This window comes from Dipodomys spectabilis, unplaced genomic scaffold (assembly GCF_019054845.1).
Source record: "Dipodomys spectabilis isolate Male_0828 unplaced genomic scaffold, ASM1905484v1 ptg000095l, whole genome shotgun sequence".
NCBI lineage: Eukaryota > Metazoa > Chordata > Mammalia > Rodentia > Heteromyidae > Dipodomys > Dipodomys spectabilis.
The window spans coordinates 32,640,617-32,663,352 of NW_024870772.1; the positions used below are offsets into that span (position 1 = coordinate 32,640,617).

Consider the following 22,736-nt stretch of genomic DNA (forward strand, 5'->3'; position numbering starts at 1 on the left):
ACCAGCAAACACACACACACACAACACACACACACACACACACACATATCCTTGTGCTTGCATGCTAACACACTTTCTTAGACTATACTCCTATTTACAGTCACACATGCTCCTACACCCACTATATGCACATGGAGTCACTGCCACACTCACTGAGCTTCTAGTGCCAGCATCTTGTTCCCTCCCCAGAGGCAAATGAAAAGATTGTGCTGGGGATGGCAGGTCTCTTCATCCTTACTCTAGGCTGTTTCCAGCCTCCATGAACTCTCACATGAGAGGCACAAGCCCCAGGACTATGCAACATACACTCCTAAGAGAGCAAGCTTTGTCCCAGAGGGGTGGGTGACTTTGGGGGACACCAGACTGTCCAGTGGTATGGATGAGAGTATTTTTCAGTTCCTCAAAGGCTCTATTAGCAACTCAAGCTTCATGACAGAAGGAAGAAAGCACTGTTTGATTTGCATTCAGCATCCTTTGTCTGTAAACATCAACCAAGGGTGTATTACATGGTGGGTGCCAGGCTGGAATGCTAGAGTCTTGGCCGTGTCCTCTAGACTCATGATCCAGCAAGAAGAGCGGTCACAGGCCAACGTCTGTAACAGGGTAGACAGCTGCTGTCTTGAAGGCATGTGCCCAGGATCATAGGCCGGACACCAGAGAAGGCGTCCCCAATTGCCTGACAGCTGCCACCACCCTATACCACAGCCAGGGCCGATTCCCACCTCTCAGATGCCCACACACACACCCTGTGTTCCTCGTCCTCTGTTCACCCTCTGGCCTTTGCTCTGTGATCAGGACGCCGGGTGCCTCTCCTGATCCAGCAGAGGATTTTCAAGTTCCTTGGGCTGACAGAGAGAATCTGGCAATAGATACAGGAGAGGAACAGACACACACACACAGACAGACAGACAGGCAGGCAGGAAGACAGGCAGGCAGGCAGGCAGACAGACAGACAGACAGAGACAGTATGTGCCGACTAACTTAGTCCCTGAACCGGCCTCCTCCGCGTTCTCCATGCTGGCCATGGCGGCCTCCCCTTCCCCTGACCCATCAGCGCCATGCCCTGGCTTGCTGCCTGACTGTCACTGTCCCCCACACAGACAACTGTCGGAGGAAAACGCCAATCTCCAGGAGTACGTGGAGAAAGAAACCCAGGAGAAGAAGAGACTGAGCCGCACCAACGAAGAGCTGCTCTGGAAACTCCAAACTGGGGACCCAACCAGTCCCATTAAGCTCTCCCCGACGTCCCCGGGGTACCGCGGCTGCGCATCCGGACCCTCCTCTCCCGCCAGAGTCAGCACCACGCCCAGATGACGTCAGCACGCCCCTGCGGGAGGGAGCTGCGGCTTCTGTCCAGCCGAAGGAGTGCTGGCCCGGTGGCTGGCCGGAGGGCGGGGCGGCCGCCTGGCGCGCGCGCGCATGCTCAGCAGCTGCATCCATGCATCCTAGGCAGCAGGCTCCTCTGCCCCCACCTCTCCCCGCCCCCACCACACCCCCACTCCGTGTAAGACTGTCGGGGATTGGCGCTTAGCCAGGTGTAAAGGTAGCGTGTGGTGTATAAACGCGTTGGACCCTAGTGAGAGCCAGTAAACGACGAGTCCCCGCTGTTCCCGAGCGATGGTGCATTTACAGGGCAGAACGTCAGGGTTTTGCATAGACCTGGAGGAATGGCTGCGCCCCGCGCCGATGCCCGCGTGTCCTCGCCGATCACACACACGCCGCGATTCCGAATGGCATTTTTTTTTTATAACGTGATGTGCTGACATATTTTACGGACGGTCAGCGGTTTTCTAACTTGTGCCTAAGCATTATTGGGACATGAAAAATGCATTTCTATCCAGCTTCCCAAGAAGATTTCTACCCAAAAAATAGAAAAAGAAAAAAAAAAAAGATCCAGAGAAGAAGCGCCTTCGGATCTTACCACCAAGTGGTACCTCTGCTTCCTACCAACACCAGCGACTTGTGAATGGTAACTAACTGCCTTCCGAAGTCAGCTTCTTAGACCGCGTGGCGTGAGATCCTGTGCTCCGTTCACAGGTTTTCATGGTCGGCTCTCCTGGATTGCAGGCGGAACCCTTAAGGGGTTTGCTGTTTTGCCAGTGTTACCAGAACGACTCATCTTGTACACACACGTTTTGCTTTTTTACCTAAATGGCACCTTGGAATGGGTCATTAAGCTGTATCAACAGGCAAACAGGGGTGCAGGGAAAATCATGTTTTAGCTGAGCAGAAGGATGACCTTGGAGATGACCAAGATCATTTGAGGCTTAACCTCTGGAAGGAAAACCACCAAGAGAGGGTCTATGTTTGGCCAGATTCAGAATAAGAATGTCCTCCATCATCCCATTTGATTGGTTTGGATGTGACATGACTTTCAGGCCCGAGTTGAGTTCAGGTGCATTTCATAGGAACCACTGTAATCCCACCGTCTCCCTACACATTGAGATGGCTCAGGGGTCCTAGCAGCGGCTTCCAGAAAACCAACCTGTCTGTCCTAGAGGACCAGTTCTAGAGGTGCTAAATCACTGCATACCCTCCCCAAAACCCAGACTGGGCTTCCCCTATCGTAAGCCCAGAAGTTTCTCCCCAAAGGAGGAACCTAATGAAACAGCCAGGCAGCCACCAGCTCCTGGACTGGCATTTGTCTCTGAAATGGTAGAATTAGACCGTGAAAGGTATTCATACAGTGCTGTGGAAGAATAGGAGCATGATCCACAATGGAAAGTAGTAAACAGTCGATAACGGCAGTGATAACAATGCCTTTATTCTGTACGTGATGAAGACCTTGTACTCTTCTCCCTGAGGCTCCGCAGAGTTCTGAGCACAGGCCATGACAGAGCAGGAAGATCCATGAAGGCCAAGATGGCCCCATGGAAGGAGTTGGCTTGCCCAGTGTCATGGATGTGGCCAATTCTGGAGGCAGATATGGGGGGAGGGGTGTCTATGACCCCTCAGGTCCATATCCCCCTTGGATCCATCTCATTTTTGGCAAACTCCCAAGGGTCATGCCCATTCTGAGGGCATACACAGTAGCTATGACATTGATGATGAAGGTCTTTTACCTTCTGTGGCTCTGAATGATACTCTGATATTGAGTTGGGCATTTCATTAAGGTAGATGGTGCCATGTTGATTAAACACACAGTTATTTATTCTTTTAGCAGGCATGGCCTGCAAACATGAGTTCAGTGGCAGCTTAGCTCTCAAACTTAGGACTCCCCCTCCCTGCCCTTGCATAACTGAACCTGCCAAATACAGGTTCACAGCAATACAGACTTTGGTGTGCTGTTAGAATGTGGTACAGTGTTAGGCTGTTGTGGCCAAAGTCGTAGCAATGTTAGAACTAAGTAACCTTCACTAGGTGGACTAGAGCTTTGCCCCCACCAGCCCTACCCTTGGGCACTTGAGTTCATTTCCCCCATGACCCTTGCTTTATTTTTCTGTCGCAGGGAGCCACCTCGTGTGGTCCTCATTTGAGTTGTCACTGCACCTGCAAGCTAGGTGTCCATGGCTCTGGTACCCTACACCAGCAGAGTCTGGACCTCCCCATGTGGAGCTCTACCTCTGCTTGCCTCTGAGCAGTGCTGGGGTCTACATGGCATTGGAAGGCCTGCGGTGGCCTGTCCCCACTCCTGCCTGACACACGCTGGGAGGAGGCGCTGGCTGGATGTTGGGCTGATGCAGGGCTGGCATTCTCTGGGATTAAAGGGGGTCACGATGTTCCTTTTCCTGTTTCTCCACTTTCTGTGTTGCATATTTGTATTTAACTCTAAAGCCTATTAAAGTGTACTTGAAGGACGTTCTGTGGTATCTATTTTTTGCTATATCAAAAAGGGACAACTTCCAAGTTGAGAGTACCAGGCAAGGAGGTATTTTGCAAGTTGGGTCTCTCCCTCCCCCATCTCTGTCAGGATGAGCTTATTTGTTACTCAGAGAAGTTTGAAACTCCTGTCCCCAGACTCTGAAGTCTAAGGTCCCTGCAACCATCCTGCCAGGCTGTCAACATCCCTGAACTGGAAGAACTCCATGTGTCTGATCTTCCCAGCTAGGCTGGTGCAGGTTGGAAAGTAGATACAAGAAACAGAATATTCCTTCACTATTTCCCACTCAGACTTGGATAAGTGTATCTCAACCCCATAGAGCTCGATCTGGCCTACATTCTGTCCATGTGGATTTGTTTTCCCTCTCATGGGCTCTCTGGACAAACCAGAGCCAATTTTCCCCCAGGAACAATGGGTGAACAACCCTTGAGTTCAGGACCAGCTTCAAGCCACTTTCTGACCTCAACAGTAAGCCCTACGTTCCCTCTGCACCATTTATACTTCCTAGGTATTTCTTTTTATCCCAATTTACTAACTTCTTCTGGGGCATCTTGAGTGGCCTCCACATTTTTTGGTGTGCCAATGCTGGGGCTTGAACTCAGATCCTGGGTGCCATTCCTTAGTTTTTTTCACTCAAGATGCTATCTCTCTAAAACATGATCCACATCAGTATGGCTTATGCCTGTGATCCCAACTACTCAGCAGGCAGAGATCTGAGAATCATAGTTCTAAGCCAGCCTGGGCTTGAAAGGCCCTGACACTCATCTCCAGTCAGCTACCAAAAAGATGTGACTTAAACAGCAGAATGTTAGCCTTGGGTGAAAAATCTGAAGGGCAGTGCCCAGGCTCTGAAGAATTCAAGTCCCATGATCAGAAAACCACACACACACACACACACACACACACACACACACACACACACACACACAAATGAATAGCACACTTGGGGTTTCTAACTCTATCCATTCCCATCAGCATGATTCTTCCCTTTGGTTTTGCTCACCTCTCTGGTAGTGCTTCTGCCAGCAAGGCTGGAACTCAAAGCATCTCTGAACACCTCCTGGTCAACCCTCTGGGAACCCCTGCCTCCTCTCCTCCTGAGCCCCCATACCATAGATGCCTGAGCAACACTGCCACACAGCTGCTGGCTACCTAATGGCTTTTCAATTCATAGAACCCAAATTGAAGCCAGGCACCCATACGTAGCCAATGCCTGTAATCCTACCTACTCAGGGGGCTGAGACCTGAGGATCAACGTTTGAAGCCAGCACAGACAGGAAAGTGTCCATGAGACTATCTCCAATTAACCATTCAAAAACATGGAAGTTAGCTGTGATTCAAAGTGGTAGAGTGCTGACCTTGAGCAAAAGAGTTTAGGGACAGCACCCAGGCCCTGAGTTCAAGCCTTATAACTGACAAAACAAAACAAAACAAATCCTAAATTAATGAGGCAGATGCAAGTTCCCCCCTAACCCCCCAAGAGCATTGTTGGCAAGGTCACACTCCACCCCGACCCCAAGCACAGCTCCTGCCTGAGTCCCCTCTCAGTCTTCATTCCAATGGGATAGATGTCTAACCTCACTGGATTGCCTTTTTTTTTTTCTTTTTTCTTTTGCCATTACCAGGACTTGAACTCGGAGCCTAGGTGCTATCCTATAGCTTTTTCACTCAAGGTGAGCTCCACTTCTGGTCTTTCCTGGTTAGAGAGTCTCAATAAGAGTCTCACAGATTCCCCTCCCCCCACCCCTTGCTGGATTTGAATGGAAATCTTCAGATCTCAGCCTCCTGTGTAGGATTACAGGCAGGAGTCACTGGCACCCGGCTGGGCTGCCAAGTTTATAAGAACTATTGCTTTCATTGGCAAAGGGACTCCAAAAGGCTTGTTCTCACATTGTATCTTCTTAGAGCTGCATTTATAGAGTGATGAACAGGAACATAGACTTACCTCGTTCATCAGAATCCTTGCCACTGTAGCTTTGAACTCTGCTTGGTTCTATGTTGTGGCTGATGGGTTTGAAAGGCCAGGGCAGCTCCCTGGGCTGTAGTTCTATAGGACTCTTGGGAACCTCAGATGCTGAGCCATTCAGGGGTGGCTTTTCATTCATAACAAAAACCAATGGAACATTTGCTCTAGGTGACAACCCTTCAAGCTTATAGACTAGAATCCCTACATGAAGGGAGGGGCGGTGTGTGTGTGGACACACTTGAGAAGTCTACCTTGTCTCCACCTCTTTTCCCCTGGCCCCTGAGGATTCTAAAAAATTGCTGAAAATTTTGGCTGTGCCTTTTCAGGCTGCTTTGCAGCACCCCTGGATAACCACTAGATGGCAGTGTGGCGCTGTGGAAGAGGTCCAACTTGCTTGTGGGGACACCAGAGGTCACCTTCTCTTAGGTTTTTGTCGTTTTGCTGTTTTGTTCTTTTGGTCATGGGGCTTGAACACTGTCCCTGAGCTCTTCCTTTGCTCAAGGCTAGTGCTCTACCACTTTTGAGCCACAGCTTCACTTTCAGTTTTCTGGTGGTTAATTGGAAAGTTATGAGTCTCACAGTCTTTCCTGCCAGGGCTAGCTTTGAACCACGATCCTCAGATCTCAGCTTCCTGAGTAGCTAAGATTATAAGACACCAGTACCTGGCTCTTGACTGCTTTATGAGGCCAGGGAGAGGCTGGGCTGTCATTTCCTTGTAAGGTAGGAAAAGAAGCCCCACCAGCACACAGTGAATGCATGAAGTGTGCCTCCTTGCATTTTTGTCAACCTGCGGGGCACAGTTCTCTTCTTTTGTCCATCTGTCTAAACGCTTGGGCGTCTGCTTCCAAAACCCACCATCAGCTGAGCCTTGGTTAAACTTTTATCTGACCTATGAGTCTAGGAATTAAGTCCCACTAAGGCTGTATTTGCCTCCTGTGCCAAAATAGTAGCTTTCTTTCTCCAGGAAGCTAGTGAGATCTCAGCACTTAGGATAATTACAGGCATGCCCCCTGCCCCTGTCCCACGTGCACCCTAGCTCTTAGCCCCCCCCCCCAAATGTGTGTGGCAACCAACACAAACCTAAGGTGTTAAGAGAGTGAAAGGTGTTTCTTTCGTTGTTTTTTGCTGAGTCCCAAATACGTGGTGATTACCTGAGGACTAGGGCTCCAAGTCCAGGCTTTTCCTCCAATTCAGAGGATGAAAACCACTAAGTTGGGAACCAGTAGCTCATGCTGGTACTTCTAGCTACTCAGGAGGCTGAGATCTGAGAATCATGGCTCAAAGCCAGCCTGGGCAGAAAAGACTATGAGACTCTTATCTCTGATTAATCACAGAACAAGCCAGAAGTGGCACTGTAGTTCAAAGTGGTAGACCACTCACCTTGAGCAAAGAGGTGCTCAGGGACAGCACCCGGGCCTAGAGTTTGAGCCCTATGCTTGGCAAAAGAAAAGGAAAACAGAAAACCAACAAGAGCTAAAGGAATTCTAGAAATGGCACAGTGCACATGGAATCCACAGATAGAATTTATTAGAATTTGCAGAAGCAGAAGGTACCACAAAATAGTTTGATTTTACAATACAAAGTCTGGCGGGAAGTTGTCGATGTACATGGCGTGGTCAGCACAAAGGGGAAACAGCAGTTTCACATTTTTTAAAGTGATAGACAACACCTACACTTGCCCTTAAAATAATAAAAAATAAAATACAATTAAAAAAAAAAAAACACCAGGAGGATTCCAGCAAGGACCAACCTGATTTGCACTTAGCATTAGAGTCTAAAACTATTATCGCCATTGTAAGAAACCATTATAAGAAAAACGATTAGAAAAATAGAACATCAAGCAAGCAGAAAAAAATACCAATTTACATAATAAGAACAACTCTTTTTTTAATAATGGCTCTGTGTTCAGTAGAAGAAAACAATTGACTGGAAACACCCAGCTATTTGGGTTTGATAATAAACCAACCCTCATTAGTATCATAACCGTTTATGACCCTTAAGCCCATTGAAACTGAAAGGCACAAAAGAAGCAGGAAACTTGTTTTAAATATATAAGTGTAACTTCTCACAGGGGAAAAGAAGTCCCAAACTTAAAGAAGTTCGTCATCAAGGAACATGAAATCATCTATCTTGCTTATTAATACATGAATGAACAAAATCAGAATGCTTCTCCTCAGCCCCGCTTCTTGACCCTGCTGGACACACAAATACCCCTGAGAACCTCTGCGTGGACCAGGTTCTTGGTCTCACGTGGGCTTTTTAGACAATGAGTCGGCCAATCTAAGAGGGCATGTTGGTCCCCATGCCTAGACCTGTGGCCACATCAAGTCCCTCTGGGAAGAGAGCTTCGTGGCTCAGTGAAGCAGTGGGCACAATATAGCTCTGGTTTACAGTGAAAATAAAAAGCCGGTTGACATTTTTTGCCTTAAACAAAACAACCACCCATTGGGTATCAAAGACATGACATACAGGGTAAAACAGCATTTGGGGCCAAATGGGTAAAGCGTCTCTTGACACCCCTCGTCCCCCTTGCCCCCCAAAAGTATCTCACTCCCTTGGGAGCCTTACATAGAATACTCTTATTATACAAAACAATAAAATAACACCTATTCAGTTCTATCTGAACTTGATCTCTGTAACAGTTCCACACTTGCCAGAAGCCCACTAGTGTAAAGGCTTGGACCCATTTTTCCACTCATTCAGTTTCCCTCACCCCTCAGTGGGCACCGGAGCACTTAGGTCCCTCCTTCCCTGTCTTTGTGGCATGGACACAGGTGCCCAAAGAACTGTGGGCTCTTTAATTAGAGAGAGGAGTGTGTCTCTGGGGACATAAAATACTCCAACCAGACAGGCCGAACAAGTGGAATGTCTCTAAGCAGAGGCCTTTGGAGGGAGTGCTCAGACTTGCCTGCAAGTCTGAGGGTGGCCTCTGGGGGCATGAGAATACGGCCTTCCACATAGCTGCCTTCAGCTTTTCACTCAGTAGGGAAGCCAACGCTAGGCCAGATGGCCAACACCCGCAGATCCAGAATGCTACTGGGTGGAGTGGAAGTGGTGGAGAATGGAGGTCACATCCAAGGTGCTGGAGGTTAGCAGTGAAGAACCTCAGCCACTAGAGGGAGCAGGCATGCCCACGGCCCTGTGGTCACTACACCACAGGCAGTTGGGTGGCATGTGGTATCCAAATCACCTAAGTACACAGGATCAGATGGCCCTGGGACTGCTAGAGATGAGACTTAATGGCATCTGCTGTTCCAAAGCCAATCCCAAAGTATGCAGAGAAGAGAGCAATCCGACCTGTTATGAGCCCGGCAATCTTTGAAACTTCAGGAGTCTGCCTTCTCTCTTGAAATAATTGTTTCCCAAAGGGTCCACTGGTATGGGCTGCACAAAGACCCCCACATCCTTCCAGTAGCTTCCCCCCCAGCCCTGGAGACACTTCATGGCATTGCATTCTTCATGGATTTTGGCAGGAGTGAAGGATCACTAGAAATGGCCTGTCTGATGTGACTTATTTGGGGCTGACATAAGGTACAAAGGATGGACATGGTATTCTTACAAGATGTATGTTCAAGTTCTCACGATGTAGGAAAAACACTAGCCCAGCCATGAAATGAAAAGGGCTCAGATATGTGGAACTATTGATCATTTGATTTTTTTTTTTTTTTTTGCCTATATGTTTTTATGTCAGGAGCAGTCATGTGATGAGAAAAGGCAGTCATTACTCCAAACAGGTAATGACCTACATCACTGCTCCTTTACACAGAAGAAAATCTCCATAGTCCGCTCTTAATAAAAGCACAAAACCCAATGAAACTGGCCACACAAGTGACCCTTGGGTATCCTTTCCTGATTAGGAAATTCATCCAAGGTGCACATCCTCCTCCTTTACCCCCCGTCCCCCCCCCCCCCCCCCCCTTGCAAGCAGGCTGCCTAGGCCTGATTTCAGTTGCCAACGATCCTTGATGTGCAGGGTTGAGTTCCAACCCACCTGTCCTCTTGCAGACTGATGCAGACTGTGAGCTGAAATATCAACTGTAAACAGATGGTTCCGTGTCATCTTGAATAGATAATTTCAGCCAGAAAAAAAAAAGGGGGAGAAAGTTAAAAAAAATCCCCCACCTCATTCCCTGAAGTTCTCTTCTCCTAAGTTAAAAATAGTGAAAAGAAATCTAGCAAATGGAGAATAGGTTCCAAGAAGACAACAGACAACCAAAACCCCAAACAAAATAAGTTAGTATTCATCAAAATAGTTTACAGCACCAATCTACATACATTTAAATACCTTTCTTTGGAAACCCATGTTTTTTGTTTGTTTTTTTTTTGGGGGGGGGGGGAATCAGATGCTACTCCCTCTGGAATATCCTCTGGGATCTTTAGAATAAAGAGCACTCAGAGGTGCTTAGGGTCTGGCATGACTGCCCTGTCCTTGGCCACTGGCTAACCTAAACCAGCCTTTCATATGGTTCACTTTTTTTCTTTTTTGGTGGTGCTGGGTTTGAAACCCATGCTAGGCAAATGCTCTACAACTGAGTCACACTCTAGCTCCCAAGTTCACTAATTCTTACATTGCTGTTCAAGGTGCTCCTCTGGAGCTTGGGGGAACTGGGGGGAGAGCAGACAAATTGTCATCAGTTTATCAGGCTTTGATCTAGTTGGGGAAGAAATGGGGGAGTAGGTTTCAAAAGCATCATTTGCGTACTAGAGCTGTCTAAACAACTGCCTACACACTCATCTTGGAACCTGCTGGCCAAACTGACATTTTAAATGTTAGTGAGGTCCATCGGCACTCTTGTCCTGTCTTGGTGCTGGCCATAGGCCCATCCCCAAAATGCAGTCCTACACTCTCCCTGGACCACCAGGTGGTCCAGGGAGAGTGTAGGACACAGGAAGTCCTAGAGGGACACCCTGGGCTCTAGGACTAATGGAGGAATGAGGCCTAGGCCATGGTCAGCATCTTGCCTTGGCTGATTTAAGACTAAGGGACAGTAAGAGGACTACAGGACACTCTTGTGCAGACCACACACCCTGAATCACAAGCTCGTGGTATGAGGTCAGAAATTATTTGGCCATTTTCCAAGCTGATAATAAGTCCCAAAGTTAATCTGGTGGAGTGATTCATAGCAGCTAACAGGAGGGTTCAATTTCATTTCAAGGGAGACACTGTCCACTTAGCATCATCGTAGCCCCAGACTGTGCTTGCACCTGTCTTGGGAACCTTTTAAGACCCAAGAGACTGACGCACGAGAATCAGGGGTAAGACAGTGAATGGTAAAGGCTCACAGAAACAGAGTTCTGAACTCTGCCAGCGTGAGGTTGTCTAACACAAATAAGTCTCATGTTCCAGTTACTCAGGACACACAGAGCCCAAAGGGACACAGGGCAGAAGCAGCAGGAACGGATTGAGGCCTGGAAACTGTCCCTTGGTTTATGTGCACACAAATGCCAGCAGAGCCAGCCCTGCCCCAACTTCATGCTGTACTCCCACGAGGGGCCTGGGATGAAACACTGGCCCTTGATCCTGCTTTGCACGGGCCAGTGCCCATTTCAAGCCATGTGAGAGCAAAGTCACACTCAGAGGGGGTGTGGGAGAGAGGCTTAGTCCTGATAATCCCATTAGAAAGCAGCTCAGAGAGCAAGAGCGGCAAAATGGCCTGTCCCTCTTCTTCAGGTGAACTGTGGTGCCATGGCTCTGGGGTGGACCAGGCTAGGATATGCTCCTTGTTGGTATTCATCTTGAATCTGTGGACTGTCACCACTGGGGGAGGAGCTGTGTGAGGGTCTGGAGTGTGCAGATTTGCAACAGGAAGGCAGCAAGGAGGGAGTCTTGTTTCTCAGGGAGAAAGGAATGGTCTCCATCTGCCTGGGGCTGCAGCAACAAGGCACCCAGCTGGCCAAGGTGGGCTGCATTGTGTTCAGAGGGAATGAGGAGACACAGGCCACACATAGCCAAGTTGGCCAGGAAGCTGTCCAGAGGTGACCTGAGCCTCATGAGCTGGCTGCGGGGCCAAGTCTGGCCAGGCCACGTAAGCTATGGTGGAGGCTGCAGTTCAATTAATTGCACCTTTGGCAACATTTGGGGATACGAGTAGTTCCTGCCACTTAAGTAGAGTGTGAGATGCTTCCTAGTCCTCGGCAGCCAATCCTGCAGCTGCTGTGACCTCTCGTGGGCAGGCAGGGCTATACATCACTTGCACTCGTTCAAGTTGTTGTCAGGAGTCTTTGCTTGATCAGCAGCCAGGGTTGCTTCCTCGCTGTGCCAAAACCCATAGCCAAAGTAGATAGTGAAGCCTGTAATCAAAAGCAGAGCAGAGGTATGAACAGCAGGTATGGCTGTCCTGCGCAGGCTGATGGGAGGACCCATAACAGGAGAGCTGCCAGTGTTCTAAGGAGAAGACACAGTAGTCAGTCAGCAGAGGAAACCGGTGTGGGGCTCAATGGCAGGCACTGCTAGACGTTCCCATCGGGAGTAACGGGGACCTTTGTAGCTGGACTCAAGCTCCTATCTGGGGAGATGACTAATGTGAGCAATGACCTATTCAGTGAAAAGTTGGGGGACAGACTCACAGCCTATCAGGGAATCTATACCACTGCAACCACCATAACGTGTGTTTCTTCTTTGTGTAATACAATCTGTTGTGAAGAAGGCGCTAAGACTTTAAACAATAAGTAAGTAGCCTTCATAGGTTTAGAGAGCAAGAAGCTAATTGTGGTGGTAAAACCCCTGCCAGGTGCCAGTGTCAGAAGTAGAGATGAGACTCATCTGGCAGAGAACCAGCCTTGAGTGAAAAAGCTAACAGACAGTGGCCTAGACTTTGAGTTCAAGCCCTATTGCCCCCCACACACACACCCCAACATACCTATGAGCATCCACACTGCAAATTGGATCCATGTGCGTTGGTCCAGCTGCATCATGAGATAGACATTTATGAAGATGCTGAGAATGGGGAGCACAGGCAGGAAGGGCACCTGCAGAGACATAGGTGGTATCAGGTCTGACAAGAAGTGACAAAGTCAACACACATCCCCATCCTCACCCTCACTCAAGCTCTAGGGTCAATCCTAACAGTGGCTTATTTCAAGCCACTAATATTCGTTTGAATTTTCCTCTTTTATCTTCTCATGCCAAAGAAAAGGGCTAGGAAGAGGCATTTATTACTACTTTATATTTAAGAATGGACCATTGCATTAATGGGTATAACCTAACCACGTGTCTTCCCTCGTTTCCAAGCTTAGATATGACACGAGAGGTATCTAGACGGATACTGCCCACTAAATGAGGTGTATCCCACCACCTCAGAGCCAGGGGGAAGGGCTCTCACTTGGCAGGGCCCTCTTCTAGGACCCGCTCCGTTTCCCCCTCACTCACCCTCCATGCCAGCACCTGATTCTGGCTGAGTCCACAGAGGGCAGGAGGAAGAGCATGTTGAGGACCCTCTAGAAGGGTCCACCAGGAGCTGTTGGGCAGAACGGCTCACCTTAAATGAGAGCTTGGTCTTGCTTTCAGGCTGCCTCCAGATGACACCGGTGACTATGATGCAGAGGAGGATGAATCCTGTGACCACTAAGATGGCCCACAGTTTGCCACTGGCCAGTGCCTCTCTCCCAAGTACAGTCACAATGCATAAGATGACAATAAGAATGGCTGACGGGGACAGAGAGAGAGCGGAATGTAAACACAACCACTTCTCAAGTTCTCACCAAATCCTGTCCGGAGGGAGGCTATACTCTGCATCATATATTTTAGGATAGACACCTGGGTAATGGTAGCTCATGCCTGTCATTCTAACTACTGGAGATTAAGCTCTGAAGATCACAGTCCAAAGCTAGCCCAAGCACTACAGTCTGTGAGACTTTTCTCTTCAATTAATCACCACAAAGCCAGAAGTGGAGCTATGGTTCACATGATAGAGCGCCAGCCGTAAGTGAAAAAAGCTAAAGGACAGCACCACGCCCTGAGTTCAAGCCCTAGTACCAGCACACAAAGAAAGGAAGAAAGAGAACAAGAAGAGAGAGAGGAAGAAAGAAAAGAAAATAAAAGAAAGAGAGAGAGAGAGAGAGAGAGCCAGCCATATTTGTCTATGGCAACTTTCCCCCTGCTTCATCCCTTGATCAAAAAGCCACACAATACCAACAAGCAAGACCCTCAATCCCTTTCTGGGAAGAGGCAAACTCTTACCCATGAGACTGGCTGAAATGTTCACGACTAGTCCAGAGAATTTGGAAGGCTCCTTGTTTTTGGGGAAGAATATAGCTTTCAGAGAAAACCTTTCCACTTCTGGTAAAAAGCCTGTCTGGGAGTCACTGGTGCTCACCAGCTCGTTCTGGTCTATCTGATCAAGTTCATCTGTAGTTTTGGCCATCTGGTATACTGGATTAGGCTGCTCTGGCTGATACCTGTAAAAAAAAAAAAAAAAAAAAAAGACATACAATGTGTGACTCACACAACCTATGTTCTTTAAGCATCAATTTAAGTTCTCAGCAGGCTTTGGAGCAATTTAAGTTCTCAGAAGGCTTTAGAGGTAGGCTGAAGCCTTGAATACTAGAAGGGGAATGCTCAGAATAGTGCATTCCTTGTAATGCAGAGACAGAGGAGAGGAGATCTGCTTTCTTCTCTTTGTAGGCAACATCTTTACAGAATAGACAAAGATGTCTCTGTATTGTGAGGCAGCCCAGTGAAATACCCCAGAAGGTTGCTCTTGCCCGGTGCAAATAGCTGTGGTACTAGGTACTACATCACTTCCCACAAAACCAGATGAATGACAGAATTCAAAATCACTACCACTAGGGTTCTGTTTGGTGTAGAGCAACAGGCTAATGGATTTGACAGATTGTTTGTGTGACCTAAAACTCCAGTGCCTTGAAGTACCTAACTATGGACTGGGATGAAGAACAGAGCCTGGAGCATGATTTCCAAGACACAGGCTACCTGCAAGTGAAGCATTTATTTGAAATGAGGTCCCTTATCTTGCCACCCAAAATGAACTCAGCACAGATCTTTTCTACTGGCTTTGGAAAACAGTGATTTTTGAGGTGCTATGTGTATAACCAATTTTAAGAGTGAGCATGAAAATAGACTTCATCATTTTTGTGCTGATTCACTTGTGCCACAGGACTCAATCAATTAAGAAAGCACTGGGCCACTGGCAAGACAAAAGGGATCTGCAAATCAGCAGAAAACGACCAAGTTTCATGCAAATTAGGTGTTGAATACATAAAAAAATGGAGTAGGGAAGGGAAAGAGGGTGAATACTTTTGTAATACACTGCAAAATACATGTGAAAACAGCATATAGAACCTAAGAGAGAGGGAAGAAAGGAGGGAAAAGGAAGGAAGGAAGGAAGGAAGGGAGGGAGGAAAGGAGGGAGGGAGGGAGGAAGGAAGAAAGGGAGGGAGGGAGGGAGGGAAGGAAGAAAGGAAGGAAGGGAGGGAGGGAGGGAGGAAGGGAGGGAAGCCTTGCAAATGTGAACTAAGAAGAAAAAAAAGGAGTCTTTGCTGGGTGACTAATACTAGAATCCCCACGAACACATGTTCTCATAATGAACACCATTTGGAACATTCCTAAAGTGAGCCATGTCTTCCCATAGAGAAGGAAAACTGAAGCCCATATACCACGTCATGGGATTCATTTCCCCCAGTACAGTGCAACCAGCTAGAGGCAACCTGCTGAGCTTCATGGACCCTGGCTTTTCCCCTTTTCTAGGGGCCAACCACTGGACACCTCTGCCCTAAGAATTTGGACCAATTGAAGTCATTACCCTAAATCTTCAAAAATTCTGATCCCAAGTCCCAAACCCAACACTGGTGCTAAGCTCTTGATCCTCCTAACAGCGAACAGATAAACGGTGGAGGAAGTAGGGGGCTACCCTTGTCTCTGAGAACAAGCTCCCACCAGGCTCTCTACCCTCAATAAAGCTGTCACCAACGTAAAAGTTAGACCACATAAACCATTATAAAGTTAGACCATATAAATGGTTATATATAAACATATAAATATTAGTATATATAAACATATAAAGTTAGACCATATAAACGGAGCAGCTACACTGCTGCACCTTCAATTAACTGTGATGATGGAACCCAGGAAGCCATACATACCGTAAGACCAACACACAGGCAGCCACCAAAGAGTAAGCCAGGAGAGTGCCAATGGACATGAGGTCTACCAGGTCCTTCAATTCAAAGAGGAAGGCCATCACAGCTGGAGAGGAGACAGGCGTCAGGATCTGTGAATGACCTTCTGCACACACCAGCAGCTGGGGCCACCACCCACCCGTGATCCAGAGGGAACACAGAGGTTGTTGCTTTTAACACTACCCCCCAGCTCCACTCCAGGAGGACGCTGTTCAAGGAACACAAACTCAGGAGTAAAACACACAATTAGAGCCAGGCGCTGGGGACTCCCATCTGTATTTGCTAGCTGCTTAGGAGACTGTGAGATCTGAGAATTGAAGTTTAAAGTTAGCCCCAGCAGGAAAGTCAGTGCGATTCTTATCTCCAATTAACCAGCAAAAAGCTAGAAGTGGATCTCTGGCTTAAGTGGTAAGAGCACTTGCCTTGGATAAAAGAAGCTCAGGGACAACACCCAGGCCCTGAGTTTGAGCCCAAGGACTGGTACCAAAAAACAAACAAGAACAACAAAAAGCCTACATGCAATCCTCAAAAGATGGTACAAATTGCAAGGAAAGGGGTGACGTGGTCCAAAAAGAAATGTACTCTTTTCCTGATGTGTATAACCCCTCTGTACATCGCCTTTATAATGAGAATAAAAAATTTAAAAAGAGGTGGCATCAATAATTAACATTTTTAACAAAAAATACTGTAAAGAGTAATGAAAAGTATTTGATTCTCACGACACTTTTTCAAGCCATTCCCATATAATGGTTAGGAAAGTTATCTAAGGTTATATAGCTAGTGAACAGAAGAGCCGGGATCTTATGACTGAGTCTAGTTGACTTCTTCAGCATAATACTGACTCATGTCATATCCTTCCCTCCCTCCCTTCCTTCCCACAGTGCAGCACTGGTTAAGAGGGGACCAGTCACTAAGTTCTAGTGATCTAAAGCAGACCACAGTCCCTGCTGTTCTAGAGAATATTTTCCCAAGACACATGCCCGATGGAGAGGTAGAGGGAGGCAAGTCTGGTACCCCCGAGGACTGACAAGAGTCCTCCTAATACCAACAGGTGAACAGGGAAAGCTGTGGTTCCTCCAGTGTGAAAATACTTTACATGGGAGAAATCTGATGAGGTATTCCCAAGGGATGCTTCCCCCAATACCCAAAATCCTTGCTCCCAGGCCTTAAACAAACAAACAAGAAAATTAAACACGAATGCTTTGGGTGGAGGTGTAGCTCCATGGCAGATCTCTTGCTTAGTCTGCACAGGGGCCTGGGTCCAATCTCCAGAACTTAAAAAAATATCACTAACAACTAGGTCACTTGAGGTGATGAGTAGGGTTGGCAGATATGGGGGCAGAATAATGGAAGAAGTGACACTGATCTAGATTTATTATACTCAGACTTAGACATGTTGAATTAAAACCCCTTGTACAACTACTTAAAGAATTTAAAATTTTTAGATTACTAGTAAGAATAAGCATAAGTGCTTATTTGAAAATCATCTCTAATTTCTGTAAGATATGTGTATCTATATCAAAATATGTCATTTCTCATTGACAAAAGAACTTGGCAAGAGCTACTTCCAAGTAGGTATTTCCATATTCCATATGATTCCAAGCCATGATTTTCCCACTATTACATCTGGAGCTCACCTAGATCAATGCAAGGCAAATAGATTTAAATTGAAGATAAATAACAGAATTAAAAAGCAATGAAAGCCATATGGATAATTAGAACAGTATCCAACTGTGTGTTCCACAAATGCCCACAGTCCTACTCACAGAAAAACCCAAGACAAATTTCTTCCATGTGAGGAGTTACAAAAAGCTGGAGGTTCCTCAACGGACTACATATAGAGCTCCCCTATGACCCAGCAACCCACTTTTGGGCATTTATCCAAATGAAAACAAACAAGACCATACTAAAGCTACCAGCACAACTATGTTTATCACAGCATTATTCACCATAGCTAAAATATGGAACAACCAGATGCCTTTCAGTAGATGAGTGGATCAAGAAAATGTGGTAAATATATAAAATGGAATTCTATGCCTCCATCAGAAAGAATGACATTTCCCCATTTGTTAGGAAATGGAAAGACTTGGAAAAAACTATATTAAGTGAAGTAAGCCAATCCCAAAGAAATTTAGGTCCCATGGTTTCCCTTATTTGCAATAATTAGTATACATATAGGATAATCTTATCAGATGAGCTGAAAAGCTCAAAAGCCATGTACATATGTCCATATAAGATGATGCTAAGTGTAATACACCCCAAGATATGGACACAAGAGTTCTGTCTTTGTTGTTATTGTTTTAAATGCATGATGTGATGTTTTTTTGTATGTTCTTCCCCCTATGGTATATCCTCTGTTGTCACTCTACTTGATTTTGATACCCTGCATCTTGTATATACATTTGTCTAGTCTCGGGAGGGGAAGGGGAATAACAAAATGCTGAAACAAGGACACAGGATGACCCAGAGCAACAATGATACCCAAGGACAGTCTACTAGAAACGAACTTTACAACTTCGGGTTGGTGGGGGAGTAGGGGGTGTGTGAGGAGAAGTAGGGAGGGAGGGAAGGGGTAGTGGACAACAACAAGGAAGGGAGGGAAGGGGTAACAATGATGGACAAGTAGTGTACTCATTGCCTTACTCATGTAACTAACCCCTCTGTACAGCATCTTAATAATAAAATGAAATAAAAAGACAATCCAATATGGTCATTGAAATTATGAATGAAATAATGAATAAGTGGCACCAAAGATAAAAAACTGCCCCCCACTCCTCACAGATGAAAAGGAGTACTTCTTGGGTTGGGAAATGCCATGTACTTTATGGTCACAGGAAAGACTTTTGCCATCACAGGAAGAAATTTAAATTAGTGTTAATTTGAACTAGTGTTAATATGAACAAATTATGTATAAATGGCGAAAAAAAAAATCTTTTACTATTTGCAATTACTTCAATATACTAGTTTGAACTCAGCCCAGGCAGACCCATCTGTGAGACTCTCATTTCCAACTGTCCAGCAAAATGCCAAAAAAAAGTGAAAGTGTGGTTCAAATAAGAATGAGGCAGCTTGAATGAAAAAGCTGAGAGTACAATGCACACCAAAAACCCAAACAATTCAAGATAAATTAAGATATCTCCCTGGGAATGATTCTTAAATACTGGCATGAGAAATGAATTCCAGTACTTACCAGCAATGACACCTGAGGTTACTGTTGCAATTATTGGTGTTTTGGTCCTACTATTGATTTTGGACAGAGATTTAAATAGCAGTCCATCTTCAGCCATGGCATAGATAACTCGGGGCATGGGAAACATGGAGCCCAGAAGACTGAGTGGAGGAAAAGACAAAAACATGAGTGAAACCTCTTCCTAGCCACAAAGACATCCTATGTGACCATACTTCACTACTGTAGATCGAGCGCCTTTTTCTCACCAAGAACTGCTTCCATGATTCTGCATGATGCCCTATGGCTCTAAGACCCAGCACTTAATAAACAAATTCCAGAGAAAATACATATGTGTGAACCAAGACAAACAAACGGGGATCAGCTCATGCAAAGTAGCATGTAAGCTGGGTGCCAGTGGCTCACACCTGTAAATTTAGCTACTCAGGAGGCCCAAGACCCATATGACTGAAGTTTGAAGCTAGTCCAGGCAGAAAAGTCCATTAGACCCGATCTCCAATTAACCATCAAAAAGCAGAGCTGGAGGCATAGCTCAAGCAGTAGAGCACCAGCTGTGACCAAAAAGCCAAGGCCTTGAGTTCAAGCCCCAGTAATGATACACACACACACAAAACAACAACAAAAACCCCAGCACAGCAAATACACCCACGGGGGGGAAAACAATAACAACAACAAAGTAGCCAGTGCTAGTGGCTCAAGCTTGTAATCCTAGCTACTCAGGAGACTAAGATTGCAGATTCATTGTTCAAAGCCAGCACAGCAACACAGGCAGGAAAAGTCTGTAAGACTCTTATCTCCAATCAACCACCACAAAAAAAGCCAGAATCGGGGGCTGGGAATGTGGCTGAGTGGTAGAGTGCTAGCCTTGCATGTATGAAGCCCTGGGATCAATTCCTCAGAACCACATATACAGAGAAAGCCAGAAGTGGTGCTGTGGCTCAAGTGATAGAGCACTAACCTTGAGCAAAAGAAGCTCAGCGACAGTGCCCAGGTCCTGAGTTCAAGCCCCAGGACTGGTAACAAAAAAAAGCCAGAACTGGAGGTCTGGCTCAAGTGGAAGAGCACTAGTTTTGACCACAAAAGCTCTGGGACAGTGCCCAAGCACCTGAGTTCAAGTTTCAAGACTGGCAGCCAAAAGAAAATAAAACAATAGCATGTGATCCCAGGAGTAATACTTATGAAGGAAAATTTTTGCACTTATTTCTGAAATGATTTCAAGCTAACTGAAACAAAATAAAAGCATTACTGCATTCGTATTTCTCTGTGGCAAATCAATATTGAATATAGTTGCTATTTACATAAGCTTTCAGGAAATACCAGGGGCAAAAGGCTTCTCACTAAGAGAGGCTTACTACCTTCCTCAGGAGCCCCTGCTTTACAGACAAACCAAGGGCCAAAATGAGGAACAGAGCCTGTGTGGCTTAAGTGGTAAGTGGAAGGGTACCAGGCTTGAGTGAAAAAGGGAAAAGATTGGGGCTGGGAAGGTGGCTCAGCGGTAGAGCGTTTGCCTTGAATGCATGAAGCCCTGGGTTCTATTCCTCAGCACCATATAAGCAGGAAAAAAAAAAAAAAAAAGCAAGAAGTGGTGCTGTGGCTAAAGTGGTAGAGCACTTGCCTTGAGCTGAAGAGCTGAGGGACAGTGCCCAGGCCCAGAGTTCAGACCCCACAACCGGACCCAAAAAAAGAAAAAAAAAAGGGAAAGGACAACACCCAGCTCAGGCTGAAAGAAAAAGCCAGGAGCCAGTGGCTCGTGTCTATAATCCTAGCTACTTAGGAGGCTGAGATCTAAGGATCACTGCTCGAAGCCAGCCCAGGCAGAAAAGTCCCTATGAGACTCTTATTTCCAACGAGCTACTCAAAAACCAGAAGTGGCACTATGGCTCAAAGTGCTAGTGCTCTAGCCTTGAGCAAAAAGAGCTCAGGGACAGTGCCCAGGGAGTTGGCATTGTGGCCACAACCAACCAAAAAAAAAATTAACATGGAAGTGGGGCTATGGCTAGCCTTGAGTAAAACACTAGCCTTGAGCAAAAGAGCTCAAGAACAATGCCCAGGTCATGAGTTCAAACCCCACATCCAAACACCACCACCACCACCACCACCACCACCACCACCACCACCAACACACACACACACACCATGCAAAGGACAATGCCCAGGGCCTGAGTTCAAGCTCCACAACCGGGAAAAAAAAAAAAAAGAGGTGTTCACACAGTGAGGGTTAGAAGTAGGATGTTGGTCTGAATTCAGGGGAAAAGGAATATATATTAACAATTGATCTGTATGCCTGGCTTCCTGTCTACACAGCCTCCACCCTCCCAGAGCACTATACTTCCCTCTCTTTACCTGGCAGACAGTGCACAGAGGGAGCCCACAGCCACTGCGTACTTAGCGGCTTCCCAGTGAATGTACTCGAAGGCAGCAGGCAATGGGCTGTCTGGATCCAGGCAGAAATAGGGCATCATGAGCGTGAGGGCGGCCGAGACCCCAAAATAGGCAATGAAGCAAATCAGGAGGGATGCCACAATGCCCACGGGGATCGCCTTCTGAGGGTTCTTGACTTCTTCACCTGGAAGCAGCAGAGAAATCAGCCGGGAGTACAGGATGGCAGAGGGATCACATTCCTGCAGGAAGCCCGCCTGGCACCAATAACCACCCTCAGTGCTCAGCCTTTGGACTTCTATAACTAAGGGATGGCCCTTAAAAACACACAGGGGAGGGTCACAGCCCACAGGCATTCTCAGCCTTAAGTCAGCTAAGGGAGAAACTTACTGCAGAAAATCTGGGATACTTGAGGGCGATGGCTTTATTAAAACCCACCAGGATGACACTAGTTTTCATGGCTTCCTTTTTCCCAGAGGGTACAGATATGTAATCAGGCCACAGCCATGCTGTCATGGTCTCACTCAGACATCAGAACCATTACTCACAGGTACAATGCAGTTTCTCATAGGCACTGGCTCTAAGGGAAATGCTAATGTGGGGGAAGGGAGACTAGCAGGAAGCTAGAAATCTACAAACTACTCCAGTGTAATGACAAGTGGTCATTGAAAAGTGCCAACAGGGGAGTATGACTGCCACCTGTCTGCCAGGGGAGCAAAGGCATGGACTAGGAGGGAAGCTACCTGTGGTGGCGATGCAGTCAAATCCCACGAAGGCATAGAAACAGGTCGCGGCTCCTGATAGGATGCCAGAAATTCCAAAGGGCATGAATCCTCCATTACCTAGTGCGCTGGTATCACTAGAAAGAGCCAGTCAAAAACTTAAGACATCTGTTGTGTAGTCCTGCCTAAGGAACAGCAATCAGCTCCAGAAGATAAGTGATAGCCAATTACTGCCACATCAGGGGTCTCAGACCCTAAGACACAACATTCCAAAGTCCACAGCTATAATGGCTCTGATGGCTCTAACAACTAGCCCTTTCAGAAGCATCTGCTAAAGAGACTGGTAGGGAGGAGGCAGGTGCTAGGAGGTAGGGGTTCCAGGGAAAAATCCCCAACCACTGGGACTTTTCCTACATGCTCCTGACCAAGACTTTAGGAAACTATCAGCCAGATGCACTGCTGATAACTACATACTAATACAGTTGATGGAATTTCATGCATCTACTCTTAACACTTCTCTGATTCCAG

At 46.7% G+C, this 22,736-nt stretch overlaps 2 protein-coding genes across 4 annotated transcripts in view; one reads left to right on the forward strand and one right to left on the reverse strand.

The window, feature by feature from the left end:
• Window positions 1-1,314, forward strand: part of Mtus2 (microtubule associated scaffold protein 2) — a 386,941-nt gene extending 385,627 nt beyond the window's left edge. For all 3 annotated transcript variants that reach the window (XM_042685472.1, XM_042685473.1, XM_042685474.1), the window contains one exon: window positions 1,101-1,314. In XM_042685472.1, coding sequence (XP_042541406.1) covers window positions 1,101-1,314 — 214 coding nt within the window. The remainder of the gene's footprint in view (window positions 1-1,100) is intronic.
• An 8,419-nt stretch (window positions 1,315-9,733) lies between these two features.
• Window positions 9,734-22,736, reverse strand: part of Slc7a1 (solute carrier family 7 member 1) — a 68,880-nt gene continuing 55,877 nt past the window's right edge. Inside the window, exons 6-13 of the mRNA XM_042685732.1 lie at window positions 22,230-22,345; window positions 21,451-21,673; window positions 19,111-19,250; window positions 15,885-15,987; window positions 13,966-14,183; window positions 13,265-13,431; window positions 12,647-12,755; window positions 9,734-12,077 (exon numbers count right to left, since the gene is read on the reverse strand). Of these exons, the coding sequence (XP_042541666.1) occupies window positions 11,974-12,077; window positions 12,647-12,755; window positions 13,265-13,431; window positions 13,966-14,183; window positions 15,885-15,987; window positions 19,111-19,250; window positions 21,451-21,673; window positions 22,230-22,345 (1,180 nt within the window). The 3' untranslated portion in view covers window positions 9,734-11,973. The remainder of the gene's footprint in view (window positions 12,078-12,646; window positions 12,756-13,264; window positions 13,432-13,965; window positions 14,184-15,884; window positions 15,988-19,110; window positions 19,251-21,450; window positions 21,674-22,229; window positions 22,346-22,736) is intronic.